General features: G+C 40.4%; 1 protein-coding gene across 2 annotated transcripts in view; it reads left to right on the top strand.

Annotated features, from left to right (window-relative positions):
• EEFSEC (eukaryotic elongation factor, selenocysteine-tRNA specific) overlaps window positions 1-17,575 on the top strand; it is a 176,359-nt gene that overhangs the window by 45,869 nt on the left and 112,915 nt on the right. For both annotated transcript variants that reach the window (XR_008445782.1, XM_054036074.1), the window contains exons 2-4: window positions 2,588-2,795; window positions 8,736-8,832; window positions 12,852-13,016. Coding sequence is in view for 1 of the 2 variants with exons in the window: in XM_054036074.1 (XP_053892049.1) it covers window positions 2,588-2,795; window positions 8,736-8,832; window positions 12,852-13,016 (470 nt within the window). In the remaining variant the exon portion in view is untranslated. The remainder of the gene's footprint in view (window positions 1-2,587; window positions 2,796-8,735; window positions 8,833-12,851; window positions 13,017-17,575) is intronic.

Genomic DNA, 17,575 nt, shown 5'->3' on the forward strand with positions numbered 1-17,575 from the left:
TGCTGCTGCAATTCCCACCCACTCACTCACCCATGAAATCCACTCTCAGAATGATTTCCTATCCTGAGTTCATGGGAATTATAAACAAGGCTGTCTGTTTCCATGTGATGGCCTATGGTGAAGATTAAGCAAAAAAAGTGGGGGTGGGAGGAGGAGAGAGAAAAGGAACAATTATGTCAATTTCTTATTCTTAATAAAAGTTTCAGGAAAATATTAGAAGCACTAGAAACTGGAATCCTGAGTACTGTAAATAATGATGCTAGATTTGTCACGTTAGTTTTTAAGCATTTTGTTATTCTTGAAAGACGTTTTGTAGATCACTGCAACTCTCTACTAGTTCAGCTGTAGACCTTTACCTTGTTAGATTGAGCTTTGCTATATTAAGGTCCATTGCACATGGCTTTCTAGTGCTTCATTTACAACATGCTCTTCTGAAACAGCTTCTGAGTATGTGAGTGGCATTGATGCACTTCTTTGTCTGTTTGCTGATCAGTTATGTGTATCGATATCCTAGCAGGAAAGAGATAGAAGGGTCCTGAATGTGTGCGTAGTATGGTCCAGAGCTGTCCAGCCATCAGAACCCTATCTGAAAACCAGTTTAGTCAACAATGGGAATCTTCACTTAATAATATTTAGAACTTGTGATAATACTACTAATAAAAATTGGAGGAAAAATGAGGCCATGAGAACTCTAGATAAATTTAGACTCCAAGTGAATTACATTCCTCTCAGTGAAGGAGTGGGGATGTGGGAAATCTGCCTGTATTTGTTCAGCTGTTGCAGAGATCTGAAGTGCACGTACTGTACATACTTTAATTCAAGGCAGAATGACAATATACTGTGGGGTTTAATCAATTCCCTCAACGTCAGAAAAGTATATAAATCACGTGACTTTAAAAACTTATTTTAATGTATTTAGAATTGATTAAAATGACTATTTGGCAGTTTGAATGTTAGTATTTTTGGAAAAGCACTTCCTTCTATGCCAAGTTTTGGACACTGGCAGAAGAGGATGAAGCTTAGCTCTCACTAATTAAAGAGCAGAATGTTTCCTAAATCTCCCCCTTGTTCTGAAGTATCCTGTTAATGCAGCTATTCCTGCACACCAGTCAAAAACTATTATCCAGTCTTACCATAGAGCACCGAAAACTGTGTAGCCATAATCTTTGTCAAATTATGTCACTCATTCAGCTTCCCCTCCTCTGCTTTTTTGCTTCTTAACATCCAAACACAAAACTATTATTGTCAGCATGTGGAAGAGGGAACGAACAAGTTTACTGTTCCAGCAGGGGTTATTTCTTCATCACCTTTTCATTCTTTTATGTTCTTACAGTGAATCCTGCACACCCCTCTTGTGGCTGATGTTTCCCAGAATGTTGTTCCATAAAGCTCCAAAGGAGATCTTGAAATGGGAAAATTAACCTATTTGAAGGATCCCAGTTTATCCTTGCCACAGTTGTAATAGTTTTTGGCCATCACTGGTTTATTTGCTGGTGTTCTCCCTTCACACTTGTATTGAACCTCTTTTACTCATTTTATAGACTAAGACCAAAATTTTCAAACCTGGGTACCTAAAGTTAGGCTTCTAAATCCATACTTAAATACCTATGTAAAAGTGGTTTGATTTTCAAAGGTACTGAGCACACATGCAGCTCCCTTGATATCACTGTTTAAATGTCCCAAGCTAGTATTTTTATTTCAAACCTTTAAAGATGTCATGAGGGGAAGGTGGCAGATATTTTTTTCTGCACTTTTAAATGAGTACTCTTAAGTATTTCTGGACTTTCCATTTGTTTGCACACACTTAGGAGTGTGAAACATTTCTTTCCTTAGTGGTTTTGTTCTGTGATGTTTACGCTTAATTTTACTACTTTGTTTTTACTGTGATTCTTATGGAGCCTAGACGATTGTGACTTCATTTTCTTTTTTATGCAACAGCACCCTTAAAAATGTTAATATAGCTCTGCAAAGAGAGTTTAAGCTCTTTGGTTTTGTCTTCAAACAAACAATGAAATATAGATTACAATCAAAAGAGGATACTGAGAAATAATCATGTTCGTAATTATGGAAAGATCTAATGAAGACTCAGCATTATACTCCTGCAGTAAAATGTGTTTACCTTTGCAGCAGCATGAAATGTCTAACCCTGTTGCCCTCACTGTGGTGTGTGACCCAATGTAAACAGTGTATATATGATCTCATTGTAGCATATTAATCTCGGTTTACAGTGTGTTACTGAATTAGTTGAGATGTATGTCTTATGTTTGTGCTAGAGCAAAGATCAGTTCTATAACAAATATATTGCCCAAGTCCTTAATGTGAGATTGTCACTATGGTGTAAAAGGTAAACTTTTTAGTCTAACAACCTTGGATTTCTTTGTGTAATTATACTGGATCTTGCAATTCCTTGAGTTTTCAAATGGCATTGAACAAAAACATGCTTTCCGTTTTCACCTTGGCTTCATGTTTTATTTGTGTGAGTGTATGTATCGCTACATTATGGACAGTGTTTACAGAAACACACTTTAGAAAGAGGGTCTCTAACTCTTTCATACAGGTATGATACTGACGTTGACTTCTCTTCCAGGTGCCCAGATTATTGATTTGATGATGCTCGTCATAGATGTGACAAAAGGGATGCAGACTCAGTCAGCAGAGTGCTTGGTGATTGGGCAAATCGCCTGCCAGAAGATGGTAGTAGTTCTGAACAAAATAGACCTTCTTCCAGAGGGGAAGAGACAAGCTGCCATTGAGAAGATGACGAAGAAAATGCAGAAGACTCTGGAAAATACAAAGTAAGTTACCAAAGATGTTCTTCTAATGTAAGAAAACTTTTTTATTGTACATCCACATACTTCTCAAAGATGCTTTCACATACACCTTGGTTAGATCAGACACAGGCATAAAGAGATCTCATGTATGGATGCATAGAAAAGGATAGAGGTGTATGTCGTCTCCTTCCCCCTCCCCCAAGAAATTAAAACCCTATCTTAAATTTTGCATCTGACCCCTGAGCAAGATTTTTAAAAGTGCCTTTTCATTGCTCTGATTTTTTGGTGCCCAGTTTGAGACAACTCCAGAGGGTGTTTGCTCAAGTGTCTAGCATTGATCATAGCTAGTTGACATATTTTTAAATATAACTGTTTCTATCTACACTAGGTGCTAAGTGATGTTTTAAAATGTGCCATTTAACATGTGTTAGTTGACACCCCTCAGTTTTTCAGTGTAGACAAGAACTTTGTGAGTTCTGTGCTATTCTTTTAGGTTAATTTGCTGCACTTCCCCGGCTGTGTGCTCCAGCTGCTCACTGTGGTCATTAAAGATCTCATGGTGGCTGCTTTGTTCCTAAGGCTATGTCAACAATAAGGGGACCATAGCAGCATAGCTAATGTGCTGTAGCTATGCTGGCCTAACCCCATAGTGTCTACACTGCCACTTTCAGTGCTAAAACTTCAGTTGTTTAAGGATGTGAAAAACACCTCCCTGAGTGGCAAAAGTTTTAGCGCTGAAAAGGGCCTATATAGGCAGCGCTTTATCTCTGGGAGCCATGCCACCGGTGATAAAGCTACCACCCCTCATTTGGGCGATAAAGCATGACTATGCTGCTGCGGCCGCGCTGTAACGTGGGCAGTGTAGACGTACCCTCAGACTACAATGACAAAAGGGATTTTTCTGTTGCTGTAGGAACACAGCCTTTGAGCAGACATGCCAAACCCGGAAAAAAAGCACAGAAATTGGGCTTGTTTTTGGCTTAATTGTCTTGCGAGTTGCTTGTTGGCTAATTTTTGCCTTGTAACTTGTTGCATTTTTTTTTTTTTTTTTTTTTTAATTGGCTCCCGGCAAGCAGGGGCAAGGTGGGGAGAGAGCCAGGGTGCACAGCGGGCCCACCTACAGTCCCAGACTGCACATAGAGTCTGCACAGGGGATCTAGTCACATAGAGTGTTGGGGTTCTTAGGGATTGGCTTATTTCGGCCAAATTATTTTGAAATGGGGTTATCTTGATTTTTGGCTTATTGTGAAAGTTGGGGTGCCTATTTACTGCGTGACAGTTGGCAACGGTGCCTTTGAGTGATGGTAGCTATGTTGATGGACGCATTCATCTGTTGACCTAGTTGCATCTACAATGGGATCAGGTTGGCATAACTACGTTGCTCAGATGTGTGGATTTTTCAAACCCCTGAGCACCATAAACTACCTTGCCCTAAATTTTAATTGTAGCGTCGTCTTCAGTGTAATGCTGTGAGAAACAAACCAGAATTAAGGTAGTTAATCAATTTAAAGGCTCTCTTTGAATTCAGCTCAGATAAAACAACAGAGGTAAAATCTCCTGTTTTAAAAAAAAAAGATCTGCCCTTTGGTTTATGGGGTTGTAACACTTTCTGCACTCCGGGAATCTTGTCAGCTGCAGAGAGAGGAAGGAGAAGTTAGGGTCTTTCCTGACTTGACGGTGAGAAGTGTGATTGGTCTTAATGGGAAAAGAACAGTGTGATGGATGGCTTAAATGAGAATATGGAAGATGTGTTTGAGATTGGGATTATCAGTTTGGTACAATAAAAATAATACTTTTGAATTAAGTAACAATTGTTGAGTGTTTTGTAGCCTCTCAACTTCCCTAGGGGCAAGGCTGCAAGGTACTATCTCCTTTTTATAGATAAGGAAATTGAAGCACAGATGGCTGAAGTGTTTTGTCCAAGGTCATGCTGTGGAAAGAATTCTGACTCATACTTGCCTAGCTGCTAAATCACATTTGTTCCCAATGGCAGGCATAAGAGCAGAAGTAGATTGAGCATTTGAAAGTGAGGATTTTAACAGTGCTAGAGGAGCCAGCAGAGCTTGGTTTTGTAAGTCACCTCATATTTAACTTATTTTTGATAGTAGGATAGTGTCCCCGTTCAGCTGAGCAATCTGAAAATCTTACTTTTTATCAACTTCTCTGTTCTTTAGTCTGTTTCCTTTTGATCAGTACAGCATAGAGGTCACTAGAGTGAAGTTTCCTCTTGTGTATATAGTACAGAGACAAAATTCTGCAACTTGTCACTCTCCTTCATAAAGAGCAAACGAATATAAAGCAACTTGTTTTCCCCTGTCATGTAGATTGAGAAACTCTCCATTTTTATTACTTTCTAGGGGTGCAGATACCTGTAACTTGGTCTGAGATTGCTTAAACTTTTTTAATCTCCATCTCTGATCACACCAAATATATATGAGTTTTCTTAGCTGTGCCTTTTTGTTAATAAAATTCATTGATCAGATAAAATGATCACACTTACATGACTGTTGCATAAGAATTCAGATTTGTTATTCACAGCCGAAGTGGCCATCAGACTGCAAAAATGAACAACTTAAACCTAAAGGTTTAATTTTATCTCATAGTTTTTCTATAATTTTATTTACTTGCTAGAAAGGTTGACCCACTGCACATCTCTTATCTTGAAACAGAAATGAAAATAATATTTCAATTTTTACATATTTCTTATCTGAGAAACAGTTCTATTTGGTTCAAATAAGTGAAATTTTGAGAAAGTAATGATTTATAATAGTTTATCTTTGCAAACTAATCAGATGCTAGCAAAATGACAAAATAAAGATTCATTTTATTTTGTCTGAATGGATATCATTACTCCTGCATGGCACTCTGGTCATAGGTTAAAGTTTGAGAACATACTGCAAATAAAGAGGAAAAATTACTTTTCTAGTGACCTATTGTATGAGGGTCAACACCTAATTGTCTGTGGAGTTTGGTTGTGGTCAAACCTATATTCAGAAAGCTAAAATTATAAATATATTGGAAGGAAACTAGAGTGTCTTCTCACAGAACTTCCCTGCACTGAATGCACATATACCTTCTTAACCCAATCCTTTCTTAAGAGCTGGGGAACACAGATAGGCCTTGCAGAGCATACTCTGAAAGTTGGCTGATTTGATCAAACTAAGGGGGAACTGAGTTCTAGAGTGAAACCTCTTGCCTTCAAATGCTCTCTCTTCACCCCTTTGCTATTTAAGAAAAGGTCCTCTCAGCTGATCTCAACTGCTCTGCTTTCCCCATGGAGATAGGTGGTCTTTCATAATGTTTTAGTTGAAGTCATTTGAACTACAGATCCCAGGGATACTCATATCAGATGTCAGTTGTCTTCCCCACCCATGCACAGAAAGATTCAGCATTCGGACATCATATCTGTTGTTGGTGAATTTTTAAAAGGATTGCTGACCTGGGCTTGTCCTAAAGTGCCAACCCCACTGTGCAGCAGACATACTTAATTTCCTGACAGCCTCTTTCCCATCATCAACTCTGTGCCATCAAACACAGGCAATTTAAGCTGGTTTTGCATTTCCAAATGACTCCTATTTATGGGACACCGCTGAGACCATTTGGTAGCCTGCTTTTCCTTACGTACTCATCTATAGTTCCTGGGGGAAACCTCAGTTACTAAAATATTGGTTCTGTCCATGCTATGGGTGAAGCCCTGTATCAACAGCCAAATATCAAGTGTGATTGCTAGTATGGTTGCAACTGTAGAGGTGACAGTGCTATAGACCCTGACAACAACATATTACAGCTGCTGCCACATGACTTCAGTGCAATGGAGAAAGAGAACAGGGATGGTAAGAATAGCTCTGTCATCCTTCTGCGGGTTTGGTGCTTTCAGAATTTGGCCTCATTTACAGTTGACCGTTCTGCAGATTGGCACCTAAAATCAATCAAAGCAAAAATATTTCACGCCAGAAAATCAAAATTAGTGTAGTTTTTTTTGCCTGGGTTCCTTGTCCACACTCTCTTTGTTTGGTGGAGACTAAGACACCACTTGCAATAAGTTATTTGTGGTGGAGTAAAGTAATTCTTATAGGGTCCCCTTATATTTGAATGTATTTCTAAAAGCAAAAACAACAAGGAGTCTGGTGGCACCTTAAAGACTAACAGATGCATCCGAAGAAGTGAGGTTTTTACCCACGAAAGCTTATGCCCAAATAAATCTGTTAGTCTTTAAGGTGCCACCAGACTCCTTGTTGTTTTTGTAGATACAGACTAACACGGCTACCCCCTGATACTTTCTAAAAGCAGCATGCGACGCCTCTAGCTTATGTTACATGGGGTTAGTGTGGAAGGAATGAGACACCTGGTTCAGCATTAATTTGTTTATTGCCCAAAAGTGTTTGGATAAAAATAATTGAATTTCCAGAAGCTTTGTGGTTAATGGCTGGAATTCTCAGTGCACATTTTTATCATCCTTTGTCCCTGGGAGCCTCAGGCTTATGGCACATAAAGAGAGAAAATACCTTGTATACTGGATTAGTGTTTGATAACTTCTGCAGAGGGAGCACATTTAGTGATCCTTCTGTCTTTATCAGTGAGCTGTCATTCCCCCCTTAGTTTTTGCCTTTTGAGATGAAAATCTAAAAGTTTAAGTTGGGAGAGGAGGAGAGCAAAAGGAATCCCATACACTCTGATTTTGTGACCTGTCTCTGTTGTACAGTAATTGAGTATTTATGAGAACTGAACACTTACAGTATTTGAAGGTTTTTTTCCTGCTCTTCTGCTTTTTATCATCTTATTTTACTGGCCATTGTGATTCTGTGGGGGTTGTTTTGGCTTTTTAAAAAGACTCTACCCTATTTAAGGTCCTGGTCCTTACAAAGGCAGGTTTTCATTTTGTTTCCTTTCAGAAGTCTTTAAAAAAAAATTCATTGTCAAAATGAGTTATTAGATGAGATAAACCAATAGTTTGCTTCTCACAAAAGGTATAATATTACAGATTCTTTCAACTGCTAAAAAAAACTACTATATATTACAGGGCTGAAGAATAAAATTGGTTACAAAAGGAAGTCTTAAACTCCAGGATTGAGTTGGATGACATAGTGGTATTCTCTTAAGCTTTTCTCACTGGAGATGGCAAAACAAAGTGCCTGTTAAACAACCACTCACCTCTTCTTTCTGGTATGCTTTGATCATCAGTTAAGTTGTTAACACTTTTGACATTTACACTGTAATCATTAGGCTTCAGAGTTCACATCCCTTGATATGAGTAGAGGCAAATCTCAACACTATGGTTTCAGGGTGTCTGTAGTAGACTCAGTCAGACATCACAGCGCTGTTTTATATCTGATTCACATTTTGAAGGTTGTCCTTGCAGTTATGACAGCTAGAGGATATTTTTTTAATTTTTTTTTTTTTTTAAATGAAAGTTTACAATCTGGAGCACAAGATGGGAACCCGCCAGGAAAAAAGGGTCTAGCTTACTGAGCCCTCTACAAGCTGGCCCAGTTGGACCCCTGCTTAAACTACAGCCTTCTGAGGCAAGCTGTAATCTTATTACACCTCTGCCTCGATATAACGCTGTCCTCGGGAGCCAAAAAATCTTACCGCGTTATAGGTGAAACCGCGTTATATCGAACTTGCTTTGATCCACCGGAGTGCGCAGCCCCGCCCCCCCGGAGCACTGCTTTACCGCGTTATATCCGAATTCGTGTTATATCGGGGCAGAGGTGTATTTATTCCCCAGGGAAGTCAGACCAGAAACTACAACAAAGGAAAATTAACAGTGTTTAAGGTTCAGTAGTAAATTCAGAGGCACAAATAGTACATTCTCAGAAGAAGTCAATAATTCATTATTGCAGAACTAGATAAATCAGTATCCAAGGCAATTTCCTCATGTGGATTGTCAGATTATTACCATGTTCTATTTGTATGTGCAGGGGACTTGTGGTCTTATGTTGGGACGCTTGTTTTCTCTTTTAGGTTCCAAGGGTGTCCTATTGCTGCTGTTGCAGCTAAGCCAGGTGGACCAGAAGCCCCAGAGACTGTGACTCCACTAGGTGTTTCTGAACTAATTGAGGTACATGTACTGAAAAAGGAAAACACTGTAAATTATGGCCCAGTTTCTTAAGTTCTTTGGTGTTTCTGTAATAATATTTAATTTTAATGAATTTTTGTGATATTCATGTGGGGAGTTCTAAGCACTTCTTTAGGAATCCATTCTAATTGAACAGACAAGTCAAGGCTGCTTGACCCAAAAGGTGAATTGTTGTATCAGATTTTTTCAGTGAAGAACTGCCGTAAAGAACTAACATGCTCAGTCCCAGTGGCAGTAACCAGCCACATACTAAGACACTAGTACGTGTTCAGTGGTGGAAGATTTTTGTTACGGGTCAGCAAAGAAGTTTCTTGTAAAATTGTGAGGGATTGTTACGAGTAGTGAGTAAAATTAGTTCTAAAATTCTGCTAAATCCATGGAGGGTATCTTTTTATAATTACAGAAACAGCTAAGTTTAAAAAAACCAAAAACATTAAGGTTGTAAACTCAATCACTCAAAAGTTAGGAAATTTGGAAAATCTTAGTTTGGCTCCCTTCTGTGGATGCATTATGATACAGTCATTAATTACGTGATCAGTTTTTTTTCCCCGCATGAGCACTGCCTCATTCAGTGTGCAGGATGGATGGTACTCAGTTAATGAGCAGCATTTGAGTATTTTATTTTCTCGTCATGGTTCAATGTGTGGCGCCTTATTTACTGGGCATTATTCAAACTTTGTTCTGACTACAGAATTATTCATTCCTCATGGACTTTTCAAGGGCACTCATCACTATAGCATTTGAGTGCTTCACAAACATTAATGATTTTATTTTCACAACACCCTTGTGAAATGAGGGGGGTAGTATTATTCCCATGATATATATTTGGAGCTGAGGTTCAGAGAGATTAATTGTCTGCTGATTTTGGGTGCCCAATTTGAGATGCCTATAACTGATGTTTCATAGTACTTAGCATTATATATAATTTCATATGTTCATAGCATTCCACTGAGTAGAGTTGCAGCTGTGAGTGTTCAATACTTCTGCAAATCAGATCACTTTCCAACGTCTCAACAAATGAGGTTGGGGACATACAGACAACAGCCTCCTTCACTACACCATGCTAATTCATTCCCACAGCATGGTCCTTCCTATGGCACTGAATGAGACAGGGGTCCTATTATAAAAATATTTGATCGTGCAGTTAAAGACTATATATAATGGATATGCAGAAGGGGGCTGAATTAAGGCTGCACAGGAAACCTTAGTTTTGTCATTTCCTAACTTTTGAGTGCTCAACTTTGCAACTTTAATAATGTTTTTTAACATTACTTTTTGTGAGCTTTCCCAGGTTTTTAAAAAAGCAAACTAAAAAACCCAAATTCCATTATATGGCATCATATTGTCATCTACATGGGTCATCAGCAGTGTTTGGAACCCTTTGATCAATCTCAGAGATCTCTGCCACTTGAGCTAATGGAGTAACTAATAACAATAATAGGTTGTCATCTTCTTATGTGGACCAGCCATGTGGAAATAAGGCACCCACTTTGCCAGTGGGTTTCCTGGCTATTTGCTGACAGCAGCAGGAATGGTGAGTCTTGGGAATCTTGAGTTCCTCCAACCCATTTAACCTGTGCCTGTTTCCGTCCTAGTCCTCTCTCTTCCTTTCCCCTTGCTCCTCATTCCAGTTCTGTTCTCTTTGTGTTCTCAGGCTCAATTCCTCAGGCTTCTCATCCTAGTTCCGGTCTCCTTGCCCAGCTAGTCTTAGTCTCCCCCTCCAGGCTCTCTACAGCCAAGTCCCAATCTCATCCTTCCTCCAGTTCCTCTCTGTTTGTTTCCAATCCCTCTGTCCCAGTCTTTCTCAGCCAAGCCCAGTTCTCCCCAACCCTCTTGCTCCTTGTCATAACTGTCTCCTCTTCCTTACTCTTCTGCCCTGTTCCCTCTAGGGTGACCAGATGTCCCGATTTTATAGGGTCAGTCCCGATATTTGGGGCTTTTTCTTATATAGGCTCCTATTACCCCCCACCCCCTGTTCTGATTTTTCACACTTGCTATCTGGTCAGCCTAATTTCCTCCTTCACTGGTTCACAATCTCAGTCTCTTTACCCAGTATGTCCTAGTGCCCCCAACCCTTTCAGTTCTAGTCTCATTAGGTTACATGTTCCAATCGATTTTTCCCTCTCCCTACCCTAGTTTTTGTCCCCTCTGTATTTGGATCACGTGGTTTTCTCCTCCATGCTGGCTGGGTGCCAGGGGGGTGTTATTAATAGTACAGACGAGGCAGGCTTCCTTCTCGCAGTTCTGGTGCCTGCCTGGACCCTAGCAAGGAGTTGCAATTACAGGAGAGTCTAGTTTTGCCCCTGTAGGTCTAGGCTTGAGCGTGCTCATTTACAATGTGGGGATGACACATGCGCAGTCTGGGCACATGTAGGAGCTGTGAGGGGAAGCGTCATTTTAGCTGCTAAACTCTAAAGTCTACTGAGCATGTGCAAACTGAGATATTTTCAAAGCTTATAACTTGACCAAATATGAATGGATTTTCACATGGACAACAAAAGGCACATCCCTGGCATATAGGCTACCCCCTGCAAAATTACAAGTCCCTGTTCCCAAGTCGGGGATATTAAAACTTTTCAAAGAAAATGTTGCCAGGTTTTTTTAAATGGCAAAACAGTATAGTTTTTTCTAACTTAATTTTTGGAAATGGCTGAACTGTTTTAGCTGAAACTTTCCAAAGAAATTCAGCCTGAGGCAGACACTCAGCATGTAAAATTTCAGCCCAAACAGTTAATTCGACAAAGTTGTAAGCAACTGAACACCTCATGTTATAATGGGAAGTGTCAGACAACCTTTATAGGTGCATCTACCACCCCTATATACAATAAATTGGACTGCTATTTTAGTGTGTTACTAGACTCTTATCATGTCAGAGTATGGGGTGTGCAGTGTATTGGGTTGCTCACTGTGGATATCTGGGTTCAAGTACTGGGTAACAAGAGACATTGGGTTTGATGTTAAATCCTTGTTGCTAGGAGACATATCTACATGTCAAAACAACTGTATAATTTAGCACAACTTTCAGTTTCTGCTCAAGGGAATCCCAGTACTGTAAGAGTACACAAGTTCTGTGCAAACACTGCCACTGTTCCTCAGTATTTCATCCGTGCTATTTTAGTTCTGGACCTATCTCCCATTCTTCTACCAGAGCATCTCAGTCTTGACCCACTGTTCCAGTCCTATGCCTTTTTATGAGCAGACACTGACAGTTGTACCATATTCAGTATATATTACCATAATTCGCGCAACTGGGGACTAGGATTGAGATGTGAACCAGGTCCCTGAACCGCTAATGGCCAGACTACTGCAGCCCACAATAATTAAGGTTTTTTCATCTTGCTGTTGTATTTTAACAAACATTTTGTTAGTAAAATGCAGTGAAATCCTAGCCTTGGTAAGCTTATCTTGAGCTTAATGAAGATGGCGCTTTTGAGAGAGAGAGCGAGCTATGAAAATAGTTTATTCCTCCAAGAAATGTCAACATAAATCCTAAATCAGTCTGATTTTAATTCTCTTGTCTTATTCCAATACAATATTTCTTACGGGATAGAGGCAGGGATGAGTTTTCTGAGGCATTTTAAGATTACATATATAGCAAACTCTCCTCCTTCAAATCTGAGACGCTGTAGTGGTAAAATGCACTTTAAAGTGGCGTTGGCAATTATTTTTAAGCTAAGGAGTGCAGGGTTTTTCATTCTCTTTTGCCACAGTGTTTCTGTTTAGTTTCATAGGAGTTTTATCTGTAGCACAGTTTTGCTAACCAAGCTGAATGTGCAGCACCAAATCTTTCTGTGGCAGAAAATAAATCCCCTCCTGCTGATTCTAAGTGTACATCTCTTCTGTAACGTGAACAGTTTATTTGACATTGGTCTATTTCAAGCTTGTTGTGGGACTCCTGAAGTCAGTAAAACTACAAGTTTATTGAATCAATCATCTCTTTTTGCATCATGCCTGTCATGACATTTCACCAAGACATGGTACGTCTTTTATCTATCTTTCAGGTCCTGAAGTCTCAGGCTTACCTGCCAACAAGAGATCCCACGGGACCCTTCCTTATGGCCATCGACCACTGTTTCTCCATCAAGGGTCAAGGCACAGTGATGACAGGGACTGTTCTTTCTGGCTCCGTTAGCCTAGGTGATAATGTGGAGATTCCTGCCCTGAAGGTGAGTGTCTCTGTCCCCCAGCCCCACGAGACTGAGAGACTCAACAGGGAACAGCATGTTATTTTCTGTTTCTTAGTTTGTCGATTTATTTGTTAACTTCTTTATTTTCCTGTTGCACTGCTTTAGCCCATGCTGGGCAGGCAAGGATGGTAGAAACTCAGTCATTTGGGATACAGTATAACTTGTAACATGGCATTGTCCAATGGCTTATAGAATGTCATTTGCAAGGGAAATGGAAGCCTGAAGGTGAGATTTAAAGAGAGGAGGCCCTGGAAAGGGAAGTTTTAAACAAACTGGACAGCCAAAAAGGGTGGAGCGCCCTCCCCCCCATTTCTACTTGCTCAACTTTACTGTCATGTGGAAGGGACAGAGAGGAGGCCAGGGTTAGTGCATTAGCTATACAATGTCAAGTGGGCAAATCTGATTCTGATTTCCTAGATATGAAATGGCTAAGAACTCAGGACTGTTTTCCCCTCCCCCCTTCTTTGATTGAGGGCCTTGCATTCTAGATATCGGGGCTGTATAAGAATCCGAGTAGATTTCCTGAGATTCAAGGAAACTAGGAAAATAAGAAAATGACAATAAGAGGGCATGAAAGTGTTTGACATACAAATCTCTGCATGTGCCATGGATTTCTTGGATGTCAGCATATTCTGAGAGGACTACTGGTTGACAGCATGTGGCTTGCTGCAGTTTGACATTTTATAGACCCTCTAGAAAGTCAAAAGGCCTTCCAAAAAAAGCCCCTTTAAATTTCTGTGATTTCTGTGTAATCTGAGCATTTCATTGCCATTTTTTCCTTAGAAATATATTATCCCTTAAAAGAGACTGGGCACCCCTGATGTGTATAGTGGGGGAAGGTCCAATTCACAGGTGTTGGCTAGAATGCTATCCCTCTGGTCTTATAGTTAACTAAGGGAAGTGAGCATGCTGCTTCCTCAGCTCTCCCCAGGCGTTCTGGTCCAGTGAGGGACTGGGCAAGGAGTTCTGATCTTTAGTGGTAGACAAGAGCACTGCTTTAAATCGTATCTTTCCTACAAACTGTCTCTGCTAACAGAGTTGTGCAATAGAGTTATAGGGATATACACCTCTACCCCAATATAACGCTGTCCTCGGAGCCAAAAAATCTTATCGCGTTATAGGTGAAACCGCGTTATATCGAACTTGCTTTGATCTGCCGGAGCGCGCAGCCCCGCCCCCCTGGAGTGCTACTTTACCGCGTTATATCCGAATTCGTGTTATATCGGGTCACGTTATATCGGGGTAGAGGTGTAGTAAATAACACAGAGAGAGTGAGCTATTAAGAGTGGGAGCTGAGTGAACAGAATTCCACAAATTATTTCTTCATGTTCAGAAATTAATCTTAATTTGTTAGTGACCCTTTCACATTTCCTTTGTATATTTTACTGCACAATCTTTTTCTAGTACAAATGCTTGCTAAGAATGAATACATAGCTTGGCTATTTGTCAGAAATGAATGTTGAATTGTATATTTTTTGTAAAATTTGCAATTTGTGCTGTGCTGATTGAAGAACGGTTCAAATTACAAATTTTACAATTGAATATACATATTGATATATTTGTTTGTAAGACTTGCAATTTGGATGAACTACAGGCCAAGAATTATTGGCTCAAGGATCTTCAGAAAATTTTTGGATGAATGCATTTGAGAATTACGTGCTCTGTTTGTGATGATATGTAAACAAAAAAAAGGCAAAATGTGTTGAGTAATTTATGTATTGCAGATTATTTTCCTCAGATTTATTAGGTGAAATAGGTAAGAGATCATTTAAAATGAGATTTGGAAAGAGATGAAGTCTGTTTGTTTGGCAGCGATGTAGGGGGAAGGACTCTTTTCCACACATGAAGAGCTGCAGAGGAGGTGGTTTTTGCACTAACTCTGGTGAGATTGTGGGGAGGAATGAGGGTTAGGGAAGGAGAAGACAAAACACTTTGCATTTACAGCATATAGCAACTTGCATATTAGGCTTTCTCAGCATTTTACAAACACTGATGAATTAATCCTCTTACTAGCTTGCTTAGGTAAAGCTACATGAAGGCAGAACCTGTCTCCTCTTAGTTCTGTAAAGTAATGGGCAGTGTTGGAACTCATATTGTACCATCAACAGCTCATGAGGTAAGTCAGTGACGTTATTCCCATTTTACAGAGAGAGGAACTGAGGCACAGAAAAGAGAGGCGACTCATCCTACGCCTTGCTTGTCCCACGCAGAGTTGGGCTAGTATACCTACTAAAGGTGAAACCTTTCTCAGGCCTACAAGGTAATGGAGGAAGCACATTTCACAACACACTGTGGTTCATGACTCTTACTGACCTTTCTTTGCCCCGACCCTGTGATAACTGAGATTGACAGCTGGTGCCCACTGGGCATTTGGGGACATTGCAAACCAGCTGTTTTTTTAAATTTGAGGAACCCTCTCACCAAATAAAGTGGCATCACTTTCTAATTCGACTAATAGACTTCGACATCTCTGACCGCTTGAACTTGCACAAAGGAGGGACACAGCAATTAAAAATAAACAGTGACATTCTCGAACGCCCAATGCTTTCTCTGATTGAGGCTGAGAATGCCAACAGCGTACTGATTCCTTTACCTACTAAAGTGCCTATGTAAATTGCCATCTGGGGTTGATTATACCGCAGAGAGAAAAGTTATATATATGTTTGACAAAAAGCTTTGACACAGCAAACTATTCTCTATCCAGGCAATTTAGTACCATTTGTTTGATAGCATTTGATTCACTTTGAAGAGCATGAACCTAGGATTTCTGCTGTGAAAACATAATATTGGCAGAATTCTGATTCTGAATCCTTTGGGATTACTCCAGTGGTCTTTAAATCTCCACCTCCTCCCAGTTTACAAACTGCATTTGTTTATATAATGTGACATTTCTGCTACTACCTTTATAAAAACAGGTTCCTGGGCTGGGTAGTGAGGTTCTTATTTGTAATTATCCATTCACTTTAGGACTGATGTTAGTTAGTAAAACGTATGTTTTGACATATTGTTGTAAGTATACTTTACTATGAGAATTTAGGTTAAAGCGAAGAGATGGTTAAAATTCAAGATTTTCAATACTACTAATACTTAGGGCTTGTGTACAGCAGTGGTTTTCAAACTGCAGGTCACAACCCAGTACTGGGTTGCAGAATGTAAGGCACTGGTTTGTGGCGGCTCTGGTCAGCACCGCTGACCGAGCCATTAAAAGTCCTGTTGGTGGTGCTGCCCAGCTAAGGCAGGCTAGTCCCTACCTGTTCCGACACCGCACTGTGCCCTGGAAACGGCCAGCAGCAGGTCTGGCTCCTAGGCAGGCTGCCCCTGCCCCGAGCACCGGCTCCGCGTGGTGTCTGTAGGCGAGAGTCGCGCGGAGCCACTTGCACACCTCTGCCTAGGAGCCGGACCTGCTGCTGACCGCTTCCAGGGCACAGCCCATCCCAGAGCCCTGACCCTCTCCCATACCCCAACTCCGTTCCCCAGCCCAGAGCTCCCTCCCACACCCTGAACCCCTCATTCCTGGTCCCACCCTGCAGCCATTACCCCCTCACCTCAACCCTCTGCCTCAGCCCCGAGTCCTTCCCACACCCCAAAGCCTTCATCCACAGCTCTGTTGGGTCATTGGCATCAACAATTTTCTTCACCTGGTTCGCCAGAAAAAAAGTTTGAAAACCACTGATGTGCAGGCCCATTTCATTTAGTTTGCAGCAAGCTGGTGTGTGACTCTACCCTCCACTAGCCTGCCACATGCAACCTAAATGTTGATGTAGACAAGTCCTTAGTTTTTGTTTAGCACATTTTAATTAATAAATTGTGAAGTGCTTTTAGAAAGGTGGGTGAGTATCCTTAGTCTTACTGCACTGATAGGAAATCTGAGGCATGCTGTGGTTGTTACTTGCCCAGGGTCAAACGTGAGTAAGAGCAGACCCAGCAAAAGAACTCACATCTCTTTTTTTTCCGTCTCTGGGCCTTGGACCTCAGCTGTCTCCAGCAGTCTTTTGAAAGAACACTGTCAAATAGTTTAGGCCCAACTTTTAGCTTTGTATTTCATAATTATTTAAATTGAATAGAAATATTTTTCTTTTTTGGAGGGGATTTAAACTTCCCCATGTAGCAGTAGGTTAGTTCAGGAGAATTAGAAAGTGAAAATTACTATGAGCAGTCTGAACTATAAAGCACTGAGGAGTCTAATTTAAATGTCTAAGCTAAACTAAATGCAAAAAGAATCCAGAAAAATTGTGCAAAGTATATTGGTTTTTAATTTGTTTCAATGTTATTAATCTTAAGGCTTTTGCTTAGATTCGACAGTTATAGGCTCAATGGAAATCATGCTGAGAAAGTAACATAGATAAGGTAATTTGTCAAGATAAGGAAGATACTTTTTAATATCCCTTTTAAAGTGAAGTTGGTTGGAGGCAGGAAGGTGTTCCAGATAAGGCATTGTGAGCCACCTTCTCTCCCTTTGCCCCTAAGTTGTGAAGAGTCCCCACAAAGGGCCAGAGAGGAGGACAAGTCAGGAGTGCAATGAGTAGACAAAGGAGTGT

The sequence above is a fragment of the Malaclemys terrapin genome, chromosome 7 (assembly GCF_027887155.1).
Source record: "Malaclemys terrapin pileata isolate rMalTer1 chromosome 7, rMalTer1.hap1, whole genome shotgun sequence".
Classification (NCBI taxonomy): domain Eukaryota; kingdom Metazoa; phylum Chordata; order Testudines; family Emydidae; genus Malaclemys; species Malaclemys terrapin.